This window comes from Festucalex cinctus, chromosome 1 (genome assembly GCF_051991245.1).
Source record: "Festucalex cinctus isolate MCC-2025b chromosome 1, RoL_Fcin_1.0, whole genome shotgun sequence".
Taxonomy (NCBI): domain Eukaryota; kingdom Metazoa; phylum Chordata; class Actinopteri; order Syngnathiformes; family Syngnathidae; genus Festucalex; species Festucalex cinctus.
The window spans coordinates 19,029,233-19,046,956 of NC_135411.1; the positions used below are offsets into that span (position 1 = coordinate 19,029,233).

The following is a 17,724-nucleotide window of genomic DNA, read 5'->3' on the forward strand; positions in this document are numbered from 1 at the left end:
ACAACCTTCCATAGCAGTTTAATTAACCCAACTAGAGGTGGAATGGTTTATCTAGCGCCACCAAAAGCATTTATCGATGTAAATACCCCCCCCTCCACCCACAAAGTCGTTATATTTGAATAAGGAGCCTGGAATCGGAATCACGTGTTGTGGTTCAATGTGAGGTCGATGCTGGCTGGCATGTGGATTGTGGATGGCAGTGCATGAGGAATGTGGATTCATACCGGGCGTTCGCCATAGTCTGTGCAAGCGATTTAAGTGCTCCGAACACGCACACACTATACTCCACTTCATTACGAAGCTGGCTGAATCTGAGGGGCTTGCTGTGCTCCAATCCTAGGGGGCCCCGACAAATGTCCCCTTTATCCCCGTTGAACAGAAGGGGCCACCTGTTTCTTTTGGCCATGGTTGGCTTTTGTTGCGGCAGAGGTCGGGTTCAGGCAGGATACTTTCACAAAGCCTGTCTATATACAGTATGCACATACAATTGTCCATTTGTCACAGCCTTACATATTCTCCTGTGATGAATGTACTTTTGTTATTGAATCACCTATAGTGGGTGACAGTAATGCAGAAGAATTAAACTTTAAAAAGCAACCCAAATGTGTTGGGTAAGTCACACAGAGCCTAGTCTATCACTAACAGACGCGAACGCAGTTAAGTTATAACTACAGTAAACATTTGTATGAAAAACACATCTGGGCATGCTTACAAAAAAAAAAAAAGAAGGCCCAACAGTTGTAACTGGTCGTGCCTTCTTGTATGCAAGACCACATATTCTCAAAATGTCGTAAAAACAGCACGTCGAGGCAATGAATATACACCAATCAAATAAAAAACAATAAGTATGGCTGTAATTGCGGGCCTTGTTTTCCTACATGACCTCATATTGTTACTGCGTACTCTCTCCATAACCTCTAATTGTCATAAACCGAGGAATATTATCCATTAGATTGTATGGTTTGTGTGGTTAAATTCTTTTGTACTGCATTACAGTTTCAGATAGATGGCCAATAACTTATGACTTACATTAGGCCCACTCATTTTCTTCTTCCGTCTTTGTTCAGAGATCATTAATTTTTAAGCGCAACAATACAAGTAATAAAATATACTGATCAATTGATAATTAAAACCACCTATAATTAAAGATTAATGAATATTTTCGGCAGTACAATGCAATTATTTTTGTGTGCCTATACCCTGCTACTCAATATCAATTTTCCCTTTATCAATAAAACCTGGGCTAAAAACTATATATATATATATATATATATATATATATATATATATATATATATATATATAATGGAAAATAACGGATTGCATACAGATCCTATCCGGTTAAATTGTTTCACCAGGGAATTATGATTGTTTGTTAGAAAAGGTCAGGCTGTGAATCCAGTATTATTCACATAGCTGAGAGAGAAAAACTGTTTTGTTTAAATAACACTCGGTGTTCCCAGCTTAAATACTGGGAGTCATATGTCAGGTGTACACAGAGACCGCAAGCGTTCAACACAAACAAGTCTTTTGTGCCTTTTTAGACCATTTTGTGGGAAACCTTTATTTTATATTCTGGTATTGTAACTGGCTTGCTTCACAATATGGTTGAACTTGGGTTAAAAAAAAATCTATCTCTCTATAATATATATATATATATATATATATATATATATATATATATATATATATATATATATATATATATATATATATAAAATGTATAAAAGAAAGATATAAACTCAAGGTAGTCCACATGACTTTAATACATAGAAAATGTATTTATAAAAAACTATCAGGCAGGGACACACAATTGCTCAGTTAACTTGATCAAATTTTGAGAAATGTAAAAGTAATACTAAAAAGCAAACATGTCAATGTGAGTACTATAAACCAACGCGCCTTGTCTCATCCCCAGAATTGTAAAAATTACTGTAAAGTCAAGAAACCTTCCAAAGTAACAGCAAAATGAGTCATGTTAGAAAACGCTACATTTCCTGCTTTAAAATGTGACTTACTTTCACATTTAGCGAGGCTAATTTCCTTTATTACTAACGGATACATTCAGTTTGTTTGTAAAATATCCCTTACATTGCATACCTGTACATTACAAATGAAAACAGGAGCATGAATGCAGCATTTCAGTTCTTTCTACACTCATGACGATGAAAGATGTGTGGTTTGCTGAGGTGCAAATTCCGTCAATATTGACGGAAGGTCCGTCAATTTGTCATTGTTGTAAATTCCTCGTTATTGCTACGTCTATGCTTGCATTATTTCAGTGCTCAGTTACTTTATTTCACATCAGGCATGTTGTTAGGCAGTTAAGGGGTCCTTCAGTGTGGTATTTTACACCAGGCAGTTTATTGAACAGCTGAGGGGTCCTAAAAAGGGGAAGTATTGAGTCCATTGGCTGTGCGATGTGGCGACATTAGTAAGGAAAAGAATAGTAACATAAACAATGCATTCATAAACATCCATCCATTCATCCATTTTCTTGATCACTTATTCCTTACAGGGGTTGCTGGAGCCTATCTCAGCTGGCTTCGGGCAGTAGGCGGGGTACACCCTGGACTGGCTGCCAGCCAATCGCAGGGCACAACCATCCATCCACACTCACAAGCACACCAAGGGACAATTCGGAGCGCCCAATTAACCTGCCATGCACGTCTTTGGAATGTGGGAGGAGACTGGCGTGCCCGGAGAAGACCCACGCAGGCACGGGGAGAACATGCAAACTCCACCCAGGAAGGCCGGAGCCTGGACTCGAACCAGAATCCTCAGAACTGAGGGGCGGACGTGCTACATTCATAAACAATGCAATAAATTTAGCAATATCTGAAGCCCAGTTAAATATTGACGGATTGACGATTACAGTTGGGTTCTTTTTGAAATATTGATGGACTGACAATGACGTAAGGGTGTCCCGTCTGTCGACGATTGCCAGATGACGGACGCTCAAAATTCCTTGACTCTTGTGGTTTGTTTCTCAGTTTGTAGATATGTCAATAACGCGAGAAGTATTTTCAGTATTTCTACTTATTTTACACATATATTCATGTTAAGAATTTTCATTATTCCTGTGCAGTTTTTAAAAATGTCATTATTTCCTATTAAAAAGTAGCTTATAAATCCGTGTTCCACCAAGTGTACGAGATGATGAGTTGAAAGGCAGTGTCGTTGCTGGTTGTTTCGCAGAGGGAACGTTGAACAGCAATGTTGGAGAAGAACAAATGCCTCCACAGCAGCTGTATCAGGTTAAAAGTTTGAGATGACATCTGAGTGAGTGCGGCTTCCTTCCCTTATATCTTGTATTTCATCTTGCCACTGTTGCTGATCACACAGATATGCTGTAGGAAAGACAAAAAAGTGGAAAACAATCATCAAAAAGTAGAATATAAGTGAGTTCAACTACAATTCAAGATGCAAACAGTGGTAAATGAGACCATGCCATGCTCCACTGCTTCCGACTGTGATTTATCTCGGTGAATTTGCTAATAAGAGTGCTTCAAAGTCGTGGAATTCGCCCAAAATGGCTGACTTCCTGTTCATTTTAAGGAATAGGTCATATAACTTTTTTTGTGCATCCTGAGACATGGAAGCTGGTGTCAAGTGGCTTTTTTTTTTTTTTTTTTTTTTTTTAACTCTCCAACAACTCTTGGAAAACGTCTGATATAATGTATTAGCGGAATAGAAGATGGATGGATGGATGGATGGATGGATGGATGGAGGTATAAAAGCTTCAGAATTTAGCCTCACCCATCTGTCTGGGACATTTGCTTTCAATTGGGGCACATTTGATCAAATTACCTGTTGTGACTTTGTCAAAGTCTGAGCCCTGACATTTGCCCAAAAACTCAGATCTCAGACTTCAAGTACAATTTTGGACATGGGCCTTTGACACACATTCTGTGATTAGTGAAACTGGTGCTAAAGGCATGTTCGCAAGGTGGGGGATCCCACTGGAACTGGTGAGTGACAATGGCACGCGATTCACTTCAAGTGAGTTCCAAGAATTCAGTAAAAACTATAATTTTGTGCACACCACCACAAGCCCTCATTACCCCCAGGCCTGTTGTTCGTTTAAGTGTTCAGAGAATGATAAGTAACATTATTGTTATTATTAGATAAATGTTATGTTTGAGTAAGATTGGATAGTGGCAGAATCAGCAGAGAAAAATAAATAAATATATGCTGACGTTATAATAACCACTCACAGACTGTTCACACACATAGTATAGGAACAGCAACTAGCTGGGGCAGAATAATCCCTATGTTGCTGTGGACCGCGGGCAGCCTACCCCAAAGTCCTAGAATGAGGATTTCCTTTTGTTCATGTTTACTTTATTTGAGGTACTATTCCTTTGTGTAACCATAGTTATCATCTTTTGAAAAAGGGAGATGTTGTGATAGTTAGGTTGCTATGGTTACAGCGGTCACGGTTGTGATGTCATGAGTACGCGTCTAGAGATTCGGGCATGCGCAGTGTACAGGCCCGAGTGGTGCACGTGACAAGTTGGAGCATACGCCAATAAAGCGACTCGTCCAGAAAGCCATCGGACTCATTATTATTATTCTGCATCGATACATGACACTTACATTGAGGTCTCTAAAATACTCATTGTAGTCCAAAGCATATCCAACCACAAAGCGATCAGGTATCTCAAATCCGACATCTGAAATGAAACGAAATGAGTATTTTTACCATTCATTGACTCATACATAAAAAGGTTCAGCACATGTTTTAAATATCAATGAGCCATTGACTCATTAAAAGTGGGTAGGCCCGAGACATACAATCGGGGAGGCTTGCAGTGTTGCGAGGCACCCTCTTCACCAGCAATCTGAAGAAAAGACACAAATATTACAATATATTTATGCTCTTGCATATGTGACCCAACTGTATTAATTTTTAAACAGTACCACCTGTGTCACTTATTGGCTCTGTCTACTGTCTAGACTGGAAGGCGGATATTGAGTGATTCACCAAGTGGGACAAGCAGGCTGGTTTTGTTTATAGTGTTCCACACAGTCATAACTCACCCGGCAACTTTGATCATTTTGGGATGGAAGGCCTTGACGTGCGTCAGGAGAGCCTTCAGGGTCTTGCCGGTGCCAATAATGCCCTGAGTCGTGCAAGCAAGACGGGAAAACAGGATTGAGAAAACACAAGATTACCGACGTGGAATTTCCAGACAAAGAGCTGATTAATTTCACACTGTAACAAGCGGGAGGAGTTCATTAACTGGGTCACTCTTACGTAACCTTTTAGGAGTAGCCTCTAAAAACAAATCTGGGTTCTACTGAATGGACAAAAACAGACCTGACCTCTTATACTACAAAATCCTGGGGAAGTGAAAGTGACACATTGCATACAGTATAAACAGCTACAAACACACTCAACTAGATCAGCAAACGATTTTACAACGTACACCCTCATAAGATGACTTTCATGGCAGTGTAGAGAAAAAAAATAACGCATTGAATACAGAGTCCGATATTAAGCCTTTAAAGTGGCGGGCACAGTGTGCTGCGTTGTGGTGGCCTTGTCACAAACGATACTGGCCAGTATATTCATGATAGGACAACTTTCAATGTATAGTTTATATTTAGTGTCATTATGCTACTTTATTTAAAGGTGCCCTCATATGAAATGTTCACGTTTGTTGTTTTTGTTTTTTTCCTGACTAAGTCCCCAAAGCTGTGAGATAAACGACCCATGTTTCCCTTTCCTATGGGCGTTTGTATCACATTTGCTCAAACAGCACTCTCGAATGGGCTGTTTCAGCAGGTCGGTTTTACACATCACTAACCTCACCTTTTTCGGTTTTACACGTCACTAGCTCAGCGCGAACTCCACCCTCACAATTTGCAACCCCTCCCCCCCCGCCAGAGCAAACTAACGGCAGCAGCAGCAGGAGGACAGCATGGCTCACAATTTCGCGGCCCCGTATCTCCGGCCCGGAGGGTCGTGGAGGACCGGCACCAACGCCGTTGGAAAGCCGAGGTCGAGCCGGTTCCGGGGATGTGTTCAGTTTCCCCGTAAGACTTATGGTTCGATCGGTACGGGGGTGTCAATCCCAGTAGCTGGACCCGGAAAATGTGCATGTGAGGAGGTTAGCAGCCCTGACAGTTTGTGGCAAACATTTAACTGACGACTGCTTCAGGAATTTGGGACAATACAAACGTGGATTAGCAGAACATCTTTCACTTACCCCGGGATCGGTACCAACTATTGAAACTAATGAGCCAATATTACTTCAGGTGCAGACGTGAAGACTGTTTATAAACAGGAGCATACGGAAAAGATCGGACTTGGCCACACCTAACTCATTTTGTAGTCAAAAACACACGGAAGTCTTGGCCACGCCCACTAAAATCTGCTCGTTTGATGCTAGGCTAACAGTTGACCTTCCTCGTGGAGACTGCAACTCTACAACAAGGTACAATTTTGTGAACATTTCTTTTGATACAGTATTAGGGCATCCAGAGGATTGTTGGTGTCATTGATGCAAAGCTCCTATCAGGGGATCTTTAAGATATTTGTGTGTAGTCACAGCTTTTTTTTGTAAATTGTATATGAAAAAGCAACAATTTATTGGTTTTAGGGATAGACCGATTACCAGCCGGGCCGATTATCAGTGCCAATATTTGGCATTTTGACAAATATTGCCATCAGCCTTTTTACGAATCTGAAGGCCGATGAAAATGGTATCTCACTGAGCGGTTAATGCTAGCGAATTTTAGGGTTTCGTCAGGATTTGTAAAATGTTCACTGACAGTTTTTACTTGTCCTGAAGACATTTCAAACATATTCGGATAATGTTTTACTGTCTGTGAAGTCGTTTTGAAGTCATATGAATTTGTGAGATACAGGGAACTTTTCATTTATGGATTTATTTTAAAATTTCAACTTTATAAAAAGAAAATGATGCTGACACTCGGAACACCCGACACTTTTTTGTTTTTAAAAATTGAACAAATATATATATCAAGAAATTACTGTATGTTGAAATTTTGGAGCGTGCCCTGTGATTGGCTGGCAACAAGTTCATACCCCGCCTACTGCCCAAAGCCAACTGAGATAGGCTCCAGCACCCCCGTGACCCTTGTAAGGAATAAGTGGATGGATGGATGGATGAAATTTTGGAAAACTATTTACAGTATAAAACTGACTTGCTTAGTTTTTAATTTATCTGAACACATGCTGATGACACTGGAAGCTCCCTGCAATTTTTGCAAAATTTTTTAAACAAAGCTGTCAATCCTTTATGTTTAAAATAAAAAGAAAAAGTACATTTAAACAATTTTGACGCTAATATTTTTGAATGAGTGAATATCGCCTTGAAATATTGGTTATCGGTCTCCTTGACTACTAATAATCGGTATAGACCTTGAAAAAACCCATATCGGTCTATCACTAATTGATTTCATCACCCTCCTCTCTTCCACATGAAAGTGTTCAAAAATTGTTGCGTGTACGTCATCATTATGTTGCTATGTACATGTTTTTGCCCCAGGTCCATCCTGTGCTCCCCTTTAAAGTAACACAGATTGGGGCCTGGTTTTTTTCCCCCTTTTTTTTTTCTCCTAAGAAACTTGGGGCGCTAATTAGGGAACCGCCAGGCTTCCCAAAATTCCCATTCTTTCTCCCTCTGTTGGTCATTGTTATATTTCATGTTTCGCCAACAGGTTGTGACTATTAAGACAAATTCCTTGCGTTTTTACATTCTGATTGTCATCATATTTAAAGCAACAATGTGTAAAAGTTCACCACTACATGTCACTATATAAGAGAATGCAGCCGAAACATACACTTGGAAGAAATGAGAGCCCACACTTTGGCAAGCCTTCCACTAATTCTTATTTTGCATAAAAATAATTTTGACGACAGCTGTGATAGGCCAACATCAATGGGGTTTCATTATTGCTTTAAAGGATGTTGATCAGAGCAGTATTAAATTGTACTTGTTTTTATATTTCAAGAACACGCCATGCAGAAAACAGAACTCTTATATCTGGATGACCAATAGATGACAAATATCTAGCTGATGATGACTGTGGGCAGCATAGTTTTCCTCCATGTTTACTGCAACTCAAAACATTTCAAAAGGAAAACTTGAGCTGACTTCCTTTGACCTGGAATGCCATCTTTGTCAGGACATAGGTGGAAAAAAAGGAATGAAAAACATGGCTGACTCACCTCCACAATCAGTACGTTCTTGTGAGGGCAGGTCAGCGAGGGAGAGACCGGGGAGGGAAAGAAAACATTTAGAAACATTTCATAAATTGCCAAGTTGGATATCGAATCATGCAAATATTGATGAAAAAAAGTGAATAAATACAGTGAGTTATCTTGCAATCTGCTTGCTTGGGTATAGACAAAATCCTAAAGCCTTAGAGGCGCGGTAAAACCGAGAGTGGTCGACAGCCAATCCAAGGTCACACTCTCACACGCTCACATACTTAAACATTTTTTTTTTTTTTAAGAGTTGTCAATGAACAAAAATTTCTATTTTTAGAATGTGGGGCCAGAGTAATGAAAACCCACACAAGTATCGGGAGAAACAAACAGGAGGACTGAAGCTGACATTGGAACCCAGAAACTGTCAACTGCAACGTAGACATGTTAAACGCTAGCTTAACGTAAAAACTAAGAAAGCTGTTGTAAAAACTAATTGAATATTAAAACAATGGTCAAAAAAAAAAACAAAAAAAAAAAAAAACAAGTAATTCTAATAAAAACCTTGCAACTTTTATAACTTTAGTTTGAACCCACATATTTGTTTCACTCATCACTCATCAAGCCAGGAGATTAATTTTAATTAATTGGAAATCTCAGTCGCCGCCTTGTCATAGCCGCTGGATCAGAGCGACACTTTACTTTCTTATGTTAGAGAGAATTCGACTGTCCTTGATTGGCCGCTCTATTGAGTTTGGGAGTTTGTGGGGTCCATTTTTGGCATTTGTCAAGAAGTCTGATATGCAACTCCCATCTGACTGAGGCGCTTTGGATATTTAGAAACATAATTTTATTCTTTGCTGTGATGGCGGTGGAGTTGTTGCGACTACTTTGATTTGAGATGCCTATTGTTTTCTGTATTGTATATTCTGACTTAACTGATCTGCCTGTTGGTCTTAATGTTTGATTGTTGTTTTTGTTTTGTTTTTTCATTTGTGGTTGTTCTTTTTAGTTTTCTTTATCTGTTATATTACTGTGATGACTACTTCATAGTTTTGTTTTTTCTTTCTTTCTTAAGAAAATGTGAACCTTGTATACCTTTAAAGGGGATGTCTGCCGGTTTCACTCAGGAAAATGCACTTTTTAAACACAGGATTTAAACAAACAAACTACTTCTCAATTTATAAATATGGGCTTTTCATAACATGTGGGGGTGATTTTGTCCTAAACCCCCACACCCCCGCGGATTTTTTTTTCTTCACTCACTCATTCACACACGTAAGCTTCTGTGAGTGAGTGAGTGAAAAAAAAATAATAATAATCCGTGCGTGCTTTCAAATTGCCGCGGGAGTGACGTCACGCAGCCGACACGTTCGCCCGGCCCCGTTTGCGACACGCCACCCCCCGCTCTGTGATTGGCTGGAGGCGTGTAAACACTGTCTTTCCACAGAAACGTCCCGCTGTTTACAAAACAAACACAAAATGGCAAAATACAGGATGGGGGGGTGGGGGTTTAGGATGAAATCACCACCAAAGATTAACATAAACCCAGATGTGTAGACTGAGAGAAAGTTAAAGTGTGTACATCCTGTATTTAAAAAGTGAATCCAGCAGACTGCGCCTTTAAAATGTTTCTGTTACTATTGTATTCACTCAGAATTTAAGAAACAAAGTTATATAAAAAAAATAATAATAATACAAAAAAAAGATTTACTTGGTTGTTTAATTTCACACTTGATGATTTGGCAAGCACTTCAGAAATCCGACTATTTATATATATATATGATACAAGTAAAACGTACATTTCCCAAAATGTGACGCCCTTAATTATTCAAAGGGATTGGCGACACTGGCCCTGTGTTTACTTCAAGATTCAATATTGAAATCTAGCACGCACACACCACTACTCATCTGCTATCAGTCTTTAGTCCAGTTCATGTATGCCCCCAAGTGAAATAGCTGAAATTCTGCAAACATCTGTCTAATCAATAGGAGACAACAGGCTACTATTTATGCGGGGAGGAGTAGCCTTTGCATTACTTCTGCGGAGCTAGGACAGCTACTAAAGACAAATTGTATTCATTTTACTCAACTTTTTAAACAACAGGTTCACCCGAGCGTGTGGTGATACATTGTGTTCAGTTCTTTGAAATTACTGTACAATGGACAGATCTGTGCGGAGGAATATGCCGGAATATTATTCAGTTCCACAGTCCTAGGCAACACTACGACGTCATTCATCTTCCCACGCTGTTTGGCTCAGTCACTTCTTCCAGGATAACACTCGTTGCATTTTGAACCTGAAGCGTGCGCGTCACCAAAAAAGCTTGTGGGATTTCGCAAGCACTCTCAAAATACAAACATGTCATGTGAGCAAGGTGGCCGACGTGACTCAAAGTTTGCAAACTCATTACCAATTCATCTTCTGGGTATGTCGGCCACACCTTTCTGCCTATATAAGGCGTGTGTGCGTGTTCAGATCAGCTGATGTATATTATCTAGCTAGTAGCTAGGAATACTGTCTTGTCATAGTTGGTCAGTGTACGCACACACAAGCAAATAAATATTCAGTGCAGCTCAGTGCTGTGCTCTTACACGTCTCATGACAGAAATACATGACTCACACAAACCTGAAAATTCTCAGCAGTCTACGCCTCACCTCAGGCTAAAATTAAAACATTAGTCAACATTTTAAACTTGATCCGCCCCACAAATATTTTTTTTCCCTTGACATCGCTCCAACTCTTCCTTTTTTTTGTTGTTGTTTTGTTTTGTTTTAATCCTGCTGACTCTTGAACAGCAATGCTCTTCGGGTGTACGTTCAACATAACCGCTGTCATATTTCACAACAGGTTTCGTTTATGAGAGATTTATTGTAAGATGACATCCAACTAGTTGATACGAATTTAGATCAGCAAGGTGTTCTAGTGGGTAGCATGAAATGAATACCTCACGATTCTACGGTTCGGGTATTCAACTCTTGCGTAGTCACAGATACCAATAGGAAGTACTGATACCACTAGTACTTTTGAAACATAAAATTTTGCCCCCCAAAAACAATGACAGATCATTTCAAATAAAGTTTTTTTTGTTTTTTTTTAAATTGCATGAAATTAATGTCATTTTTCTATTTCTTTAATTTCTAGCTCCTGATTGTAAAACAGCGACAAGAGGATGGCTGATATTGGTATCAGCCACCATCGCGAGTACCAATACCTTGAAATAAGGTATTAGTACTTGCCCATCCCTATAGTAATAACTTTTGTAGTAATATTAACTGGGCATTGCTTTGATGTGAATCCATGGTAACTTATCCATTTTAAGAAATAAAAATAACTACAATATGTAGAATTATTGTAAATTGAAGGTATAATTATTATTCTTAAGGGCATTTTTGTTCTCACCAATAATTGAGTCTTTAATGAACCTCACGTTTGTGTTTTCAATGATTATATGATCCCTTTTTTCTTTTAATTTTTATTTTCATATCTTGCAATTTGTTTTACATGTTCCACTAAAATCAATCAACAATGTGGAAGGAAGCTGGAATACCCCCCCCCCCCCCCCCCCCAAAAAAAAACACAAAAAAAATAGAGGCATGATTTGAACCCAGAACCTTCTGACTGTGTGACAGACGTGCAAACCATTTGCACACCATGCTGCCAAACATACATATTCCTCTTTCGTCCACAGGAGGCAGCCCATTTTCACACTTCTGAGGTCTCTCAAGTGTCACTAATGGTGTTGTGGCTCATTTGATAGCTTCCTATTCAGCAACGGTGTGAATGTGAATGGTTGACGGTCTCAACTGATTGGTGAACAGTCCCTGGTGGACCACAGACGCATCTCAACATGTCAACTGGGATAGACTCCAGAGATGAATTAGATGAGGATTTATTTAAAAAGAAAAATAATGCTCTCAAATGATGGCAGTTTTTTTTTATTTTTTATTTTTTTATTATTATTTTCTAGCCGGAACAGAGTTTTATCCTGTGACCAGCTTCTTGAGAAATACAAATGAGGAAATGCTGCCATCTTGAGGCAATCAGCTATCAATGCAGGACATGCTGAACTGACCATGGGTTTCTATTTCTCAAGTGACTGTTGCTATTTGAGGTATTTAAAGTGCAAATTCCACACCCCGCCGGGAACTGATAAGGGCTTGTGTCCACAATGTTGGACTCACACGGTGGTCCAAAAGCAGAAGAATTCAAATTTAAGGACAAATTCACACAATTTCGGATTAATTAATTAGTTGATTAACACGTGTCTGAATATATTTGTCTAAACAACATTTGTGTAATGTTTGTTAACCTGTCAGCAAATAAATTTTACTCAGTAACTAACTTCATGCTGAAAAGATGGTCAACAGTCTGGACTTTTGCATTTTTTTTTTTTTTTTTTTTAAATTAGCATTTCAGCTTAGTGACAGCTGTTCTTTCACACACAAATTTTTCAGCAGCGTACACACATACAGACAATTAGGCTAAATGTGAGCATTTTTCCTCCCTTGTGATCAAAAAGAAAAATGGTCAAAAAAATCCGCTTTTTTTTGTGGTGGGAAAGTTTGAATGTCTGAAAAGGATAAAAATGAGTTTAAAAAAATATATTGATCGTTGCAGATTTCAAAAATAGCTAATTTTGGTCGATTAAATTGGCTGGCCAATTAATCGGTTAGGCCCTAGTAAGCACACACATGCAAATTTTTCCCTATCATGTTTAGGGTCACTCACAGTATTAAGTCTGGATCAATTCAAGTGTTAAAAATATCTCATGTTAATAAGAATACAAAATTAATACATTACCTTCCCAGCTAAAAATGACAAGTCTTCTGCTCCAAGAATGTGAAGGTCTTCTGTGGACTGATCGTTCTGAGGAAAAGCCGAGAGATGTTTTCTTTACTAGTTTTTCATTGCTCTTTTCAACATTTAACAACAGTTATTAGTTTAGCATATAAAGACACTGCTGTGACAGTACTGCACATTGCTATGAAAGACATTTACCTCATTGTCATGAGACAAGCAACTACTATGAAACGATTTTGGAACGAAATACTCCAGTGTGTCTCCTCGAAGCTCACCAGGTAGCTCTTGAGGCGGATAAAGTGGACTCTCATGGGGATGGTGCGGTCCGAGCTGCAGCTTAGCGTCTTGATCTTGTCCACCAGGTCGGCGCAGAACTGGTAGCCCCCTTTTAGTACGCATAGCACGACAATGTCATGGTCCCCCAAGTCGTCCATGATGTTGCGAGCGAGACGTTCCGTTCTGGAGAGTAAAAAAAATGTTGAGTTGTTGGACAGTCCGGGACAAATGACCATTTCACCCTGAATGAAAGCGTTCATCCATGTTGTCCTATCCTAGCAGGGTCATGGGAAGCAAGTCAACGGGGCAGTTACTCACTCACATTTACACCTCGAGGCAATTTAGAGTTATAAAGTGAAATAACCAAATTGGCTCACATCCTTGTTTATTTACTCAACTGCAAAGAGGGAGTCTATGATATCTCTAGTCAATCTAGTGACTGGTTGAGTTGGCTGCTACAGTAAATGCTATTTTTAGTTGACAGTTCAACAGTGGTAAACAAGATACGCTAACTTTCTCCCTCTCTATTCCCCAAGCCTGCTCATTTTGGCTCGATCCCGGCCGGTATTGGAAGCTGTCTGTCTTTTATACACCTTGGTTCCACCGGATAATAATTTGTCCCACATTGTTATTATTTCACCACAATGTGTGTGTGTGCTTTTTTGTATGTCTGCTTGTGATTAGGTGCATGTGACGTCATACGTACGGTACATTCTTGCCACAAATAACGTGTGAAAATCCAATAAATGCTTTTACTTAAGTCATGGGTTCAACTTGCAATATAAGGGGAATTCAAAACAGGTGAACCATGATTGGTCGTTACCTGAGCATGCTATTTTCAGTCGAGAGCAAATGATAAAATGGCCGCCCCTGGGATGTTGAATTCATCCATCCATCCATTTTCTTGACCGCTTATTCCTCACAAGGGTCACAGGGGGTGCTGGAGCCTATCTCAGCTGGCTTTGGGCAGTAGGCGGGGTACACCCTGAAGTGGTTGCCAGCCAATCGCAGTGTTGAATTCATATTCCACAAATGTAATTAGATTGCCATCTTTACACTAATGGGGCTGTATAGAACATACTATTGTAAGAAAATAAAATAAATTGGGGGTTGAAGTAATATTCAGTGGCTTTGGCACAAGTAGCTAGCTATATAAACTGTGGAATTTATTAAAGTGGAGCCTTTATAGTATTTGAGATTTTTTTTTAAAATATTTATTGTTTTAACTGCCTTTGTTTTTGTCTGTTTTTTACTCCATGTACAGCACTTTGTGTGCAGCAATGATTGTTTTTAAAGAGTTCTATAATTCAAGTTGAGTAGCTACTAGCTACCATGCTGCAATGATGCAAGCGGCTACACCGTGTTCACAACTTTGTTGCTACATTTTAGCGACTTCACAGACTGCTTTAGAGACTATAAAAAAAAAAAAAAAAAAGAACGATGACAATAATAATAATAATAATAATAATAATAATAAATCCGCACTTCCATCAGAACAGGTGATGTTCACAACTCCATTAATCACCACTAGTAGTAGCCAAATTCACCATATTTTAAGGATTTCAAAAGATTGTTTTATTTCAAAGTTTATTGGCATTCCAGATAATCAACCATTTGTATACAATCAATTAAAAAGTAACATTTCCCAAGTTCCGTGTATCTTCGTAATTACCAGAAGTATATACTGGAAAAGTGAGCTTGAGGCTGCACTCGCACTTTACTGTGATCTTCTAAATCTGAAAATGTCATAAAAAGGGAGCATGGAATATTCAGATGCCATTCGAAATACTGGATTTTTAATTTTTTTTTTTTACTGGTTAAAATTGATTTGACTCAGTTGAACTGGACGTGCAAGCGGAACACTGCTGCTTAAGGCGGTAGTCCTCGTGATGCTATGTGGTCATATGAGTCTGAAAAGTGCACTGAACGTATTGACTTTCTCACAACCACAAAATAAACTTTAAATAGTCTGTCATTTTCCACTGTGAACAATATCCTGTATGTACACTCAACTATAATCCGCTCAACAAGATTAGAATCAGATATCTTTCAGGAGCGTAAACACTGACTCAGATTACAGATACCATGCCAGTGTCAGCATGACGTCATCAACACACTGAGTGATGATGTAAAACACCCACGCAAGCAATCTCTAAAGATCATTCTTAAACTACAGCAAAAGTATAATCAATTAAATATGATATAAAGTAAAAGCAAAATAATTACAGCTGCCACAAGTGATGTAATGTGGTTACAGTCATTTAAATCAAAGGGCGCAGTTGGAGTCAGCCAAGGCCAATCAAATGTAATGTTAAATATTGTTGTGACTTAGCCTATGCGTTGTGCATTATTGTTTACTTCCGCGCTGTCAATGCTGCTGTTGACGCTTGCGGTGTTATTTACGTATAACGTTGAGGGTTGTTGCATTGTTATGTTAACATGTCAACTCAGCCATGCTGGATATGTATCATATGAGGTGTACAACATAAGTCAAACTGGATTGGAATTGGACATGCAGCATAAATCAGCTATTAAAGAAATGGGGATCACTCACGTTTCAGGTTACAGAAGGGGTGCCAAACATACTAGCTTGTAAAGTTAAAAAAAATAAATACATTCTGTTTAATCCCATAAACGTAAAAATGTAAAAATGCTGTGTATAACAATTGTGTTTTAAACAATATGCCATGATTTTACTGGTCTGGCCCACTTGGTAAAATATTTTCCTCAGTGTGGCCCTGAACTAATATAATTTTGACACCCCTGGGTTACATGAAATACGTGCATTGTCAAGTTATTCAGTGTCCAACAGCTTGTTGTTTTTTTAAATTAGTTTTATAGCCAGTTACACAGTGCTTAAATGTCAATCCTGAGACAGTAGCTCGATTGTACTGTTGTTGTTGTTTCCCCCTGAAATGTGACAATTTGTTAAAAGTAGTGTCAACATGTACCTGTCCATGATGACTCCATGTGGGACGACGACACATTGCAGATCTCCGGCGTAATGTGCCGGATAGTTGAAGAGCTCTAAACTATAACCTGGCCAGTCATCGTCAATCTGTGAAGTGGGGGATGAAGAAAATATAAACAATTCATACCCGTGTTGCCTCCTCGCTTGTTAAATTGTGCAACTTCGACTAAACGTGCAAAGTAGCTTTACAGAGTCGTAAAGTTTAAAAGGCAACTTGTTGCAAACTTTACGGCGTCTAGAAATCAAACTTATTTGCACGGTTCAATCGTGCTTTTCCTACCACAATCCCGCCGCTTCCTCCCTCGGTTTGGAGCACGACGTCTGCCATGTTGCTTTTTATCCGCAAAGTGGTCATGCAAGCTTCCAGGAGGACTCGTTGACAGGCTACGAGGAGAGGAGGGCCTGAAGGAACGTGTTCACTGGTGTGTTTTTGATCGCCTCCCTCCTCTCCTCCTCCGCTTGCATTTGCAATGCAGCAGGTTGCAAGTCTAGCAGGTGCCGCTAGAGGCGCACTTACCCTTTGACTGATACTCCAGTGTGCCATAACATCGAGGGTCGTCGCTTTACGACAGAGTTAAATACAGGGAAAAAATGGTTTACGACAGACTTCCGTTCCTATGCTGACGTGACGACGTAACCTGGATTTGTATTATTTGTAACGCATGGAATACACGTTGGTATGGGAACTATAGAAGTGGAAGCCTAATAAAAAAAATAAAAAATAAAATAAAAAAAGATTATTATTATTTTCATTTCTTTTTGTAGAAGGTGCTGTTATTCCATTGGCGAAGCTCCACCGGGCTTCTTAGAGTAAAATAATAATAATAATAATATCCATCCATCCATTTTTCTGACCGCTTATTCCTCACAAGGGTCGCGGGGGGTGCTGGAGCCTATCAAAGCTGGCTATGGGTAGTAGGCAAGGTACACCCTGGACTGGTTGCCAGCAGTAATAATAATAATAATAATAATAATAATAATAATAATAATAATAATTCAACCCAGCCTTCCTTATTTCTCTACTTATTTATGTACAAACCATTCTTTTTCAAAAAGTTGTCATTCATGACATGTAAATAATTTAGCACATTTCCTAAATAACTAATACATTTTTTTCTATATTTCACATGATACAGTCCCAAATTAATGGATATCAATCACACTAGTTTTAGCAATGCAGAACTGTCTTCACCCCATCTTTGCTTGTGAATGACTGAGCAATTCAAGGAAGTTCCTTTTATACCCAATCATGGCAGACGGTTGCTCCTAATTAGCCTGTTAACCTGTGGGATGTTCTAAACAGGTGTTTGATGAGCCTTCTTCAACATTCTTTTTTTACATCTGTCCCAGCTTTTTTTTTTTTTTTTTTAAATGTGTCGCAGCCATAAAATTCCAATTTAATGATTATTTGCTAAAAACAATCATCAGTTTGAACATGAAATGTTGTCTTTATGGTGTTTTCAATTAAATATAGGTGGAAATGATTTGTA

General features: G+C 39.0%; 1 protein-coding gene across 1 annotated transcript; it reads right to left on the bottom strand.

Moving 5' to 3' along the window:
• Positions 1 to 1,742: 1,742 nt before the first annotated feature.
• Positions 1,743 to 16,757, bottom strand: prtfdc1b (phosphoribosyl transferase domain containing 1b). Its single transcript, XM_077520638.1, has 9 exons — positions 16,515 to 16,757; positions 16,215 to 16,321; positions 13,263 to 13,446; positions 12,988 to 13,053; positions 8,204 to 8,221; positions 5,044 to 5,126; positions 4,798 to 4,844; positions 4,600 to 4,676; positions 1,743 to 3,350 (listed from the first exon to the last, which is right to left on the bottom strand). The coding sequence occupies exons 1-9, from the start codon at positions 16,587 to 16,589 to the stop codon at positions 3,303 to 3,305; spliced, it is 705 nt and encodes a 234-aa protein (XP_077376764.1). The 5' UTR covers positions 16,590 to 16,757; the 3' UTR covers positions 1,743 to 3,302.
• Between the last annotated feature and the right edge of the window lie 967 nt (positions 16,758 to 17,724).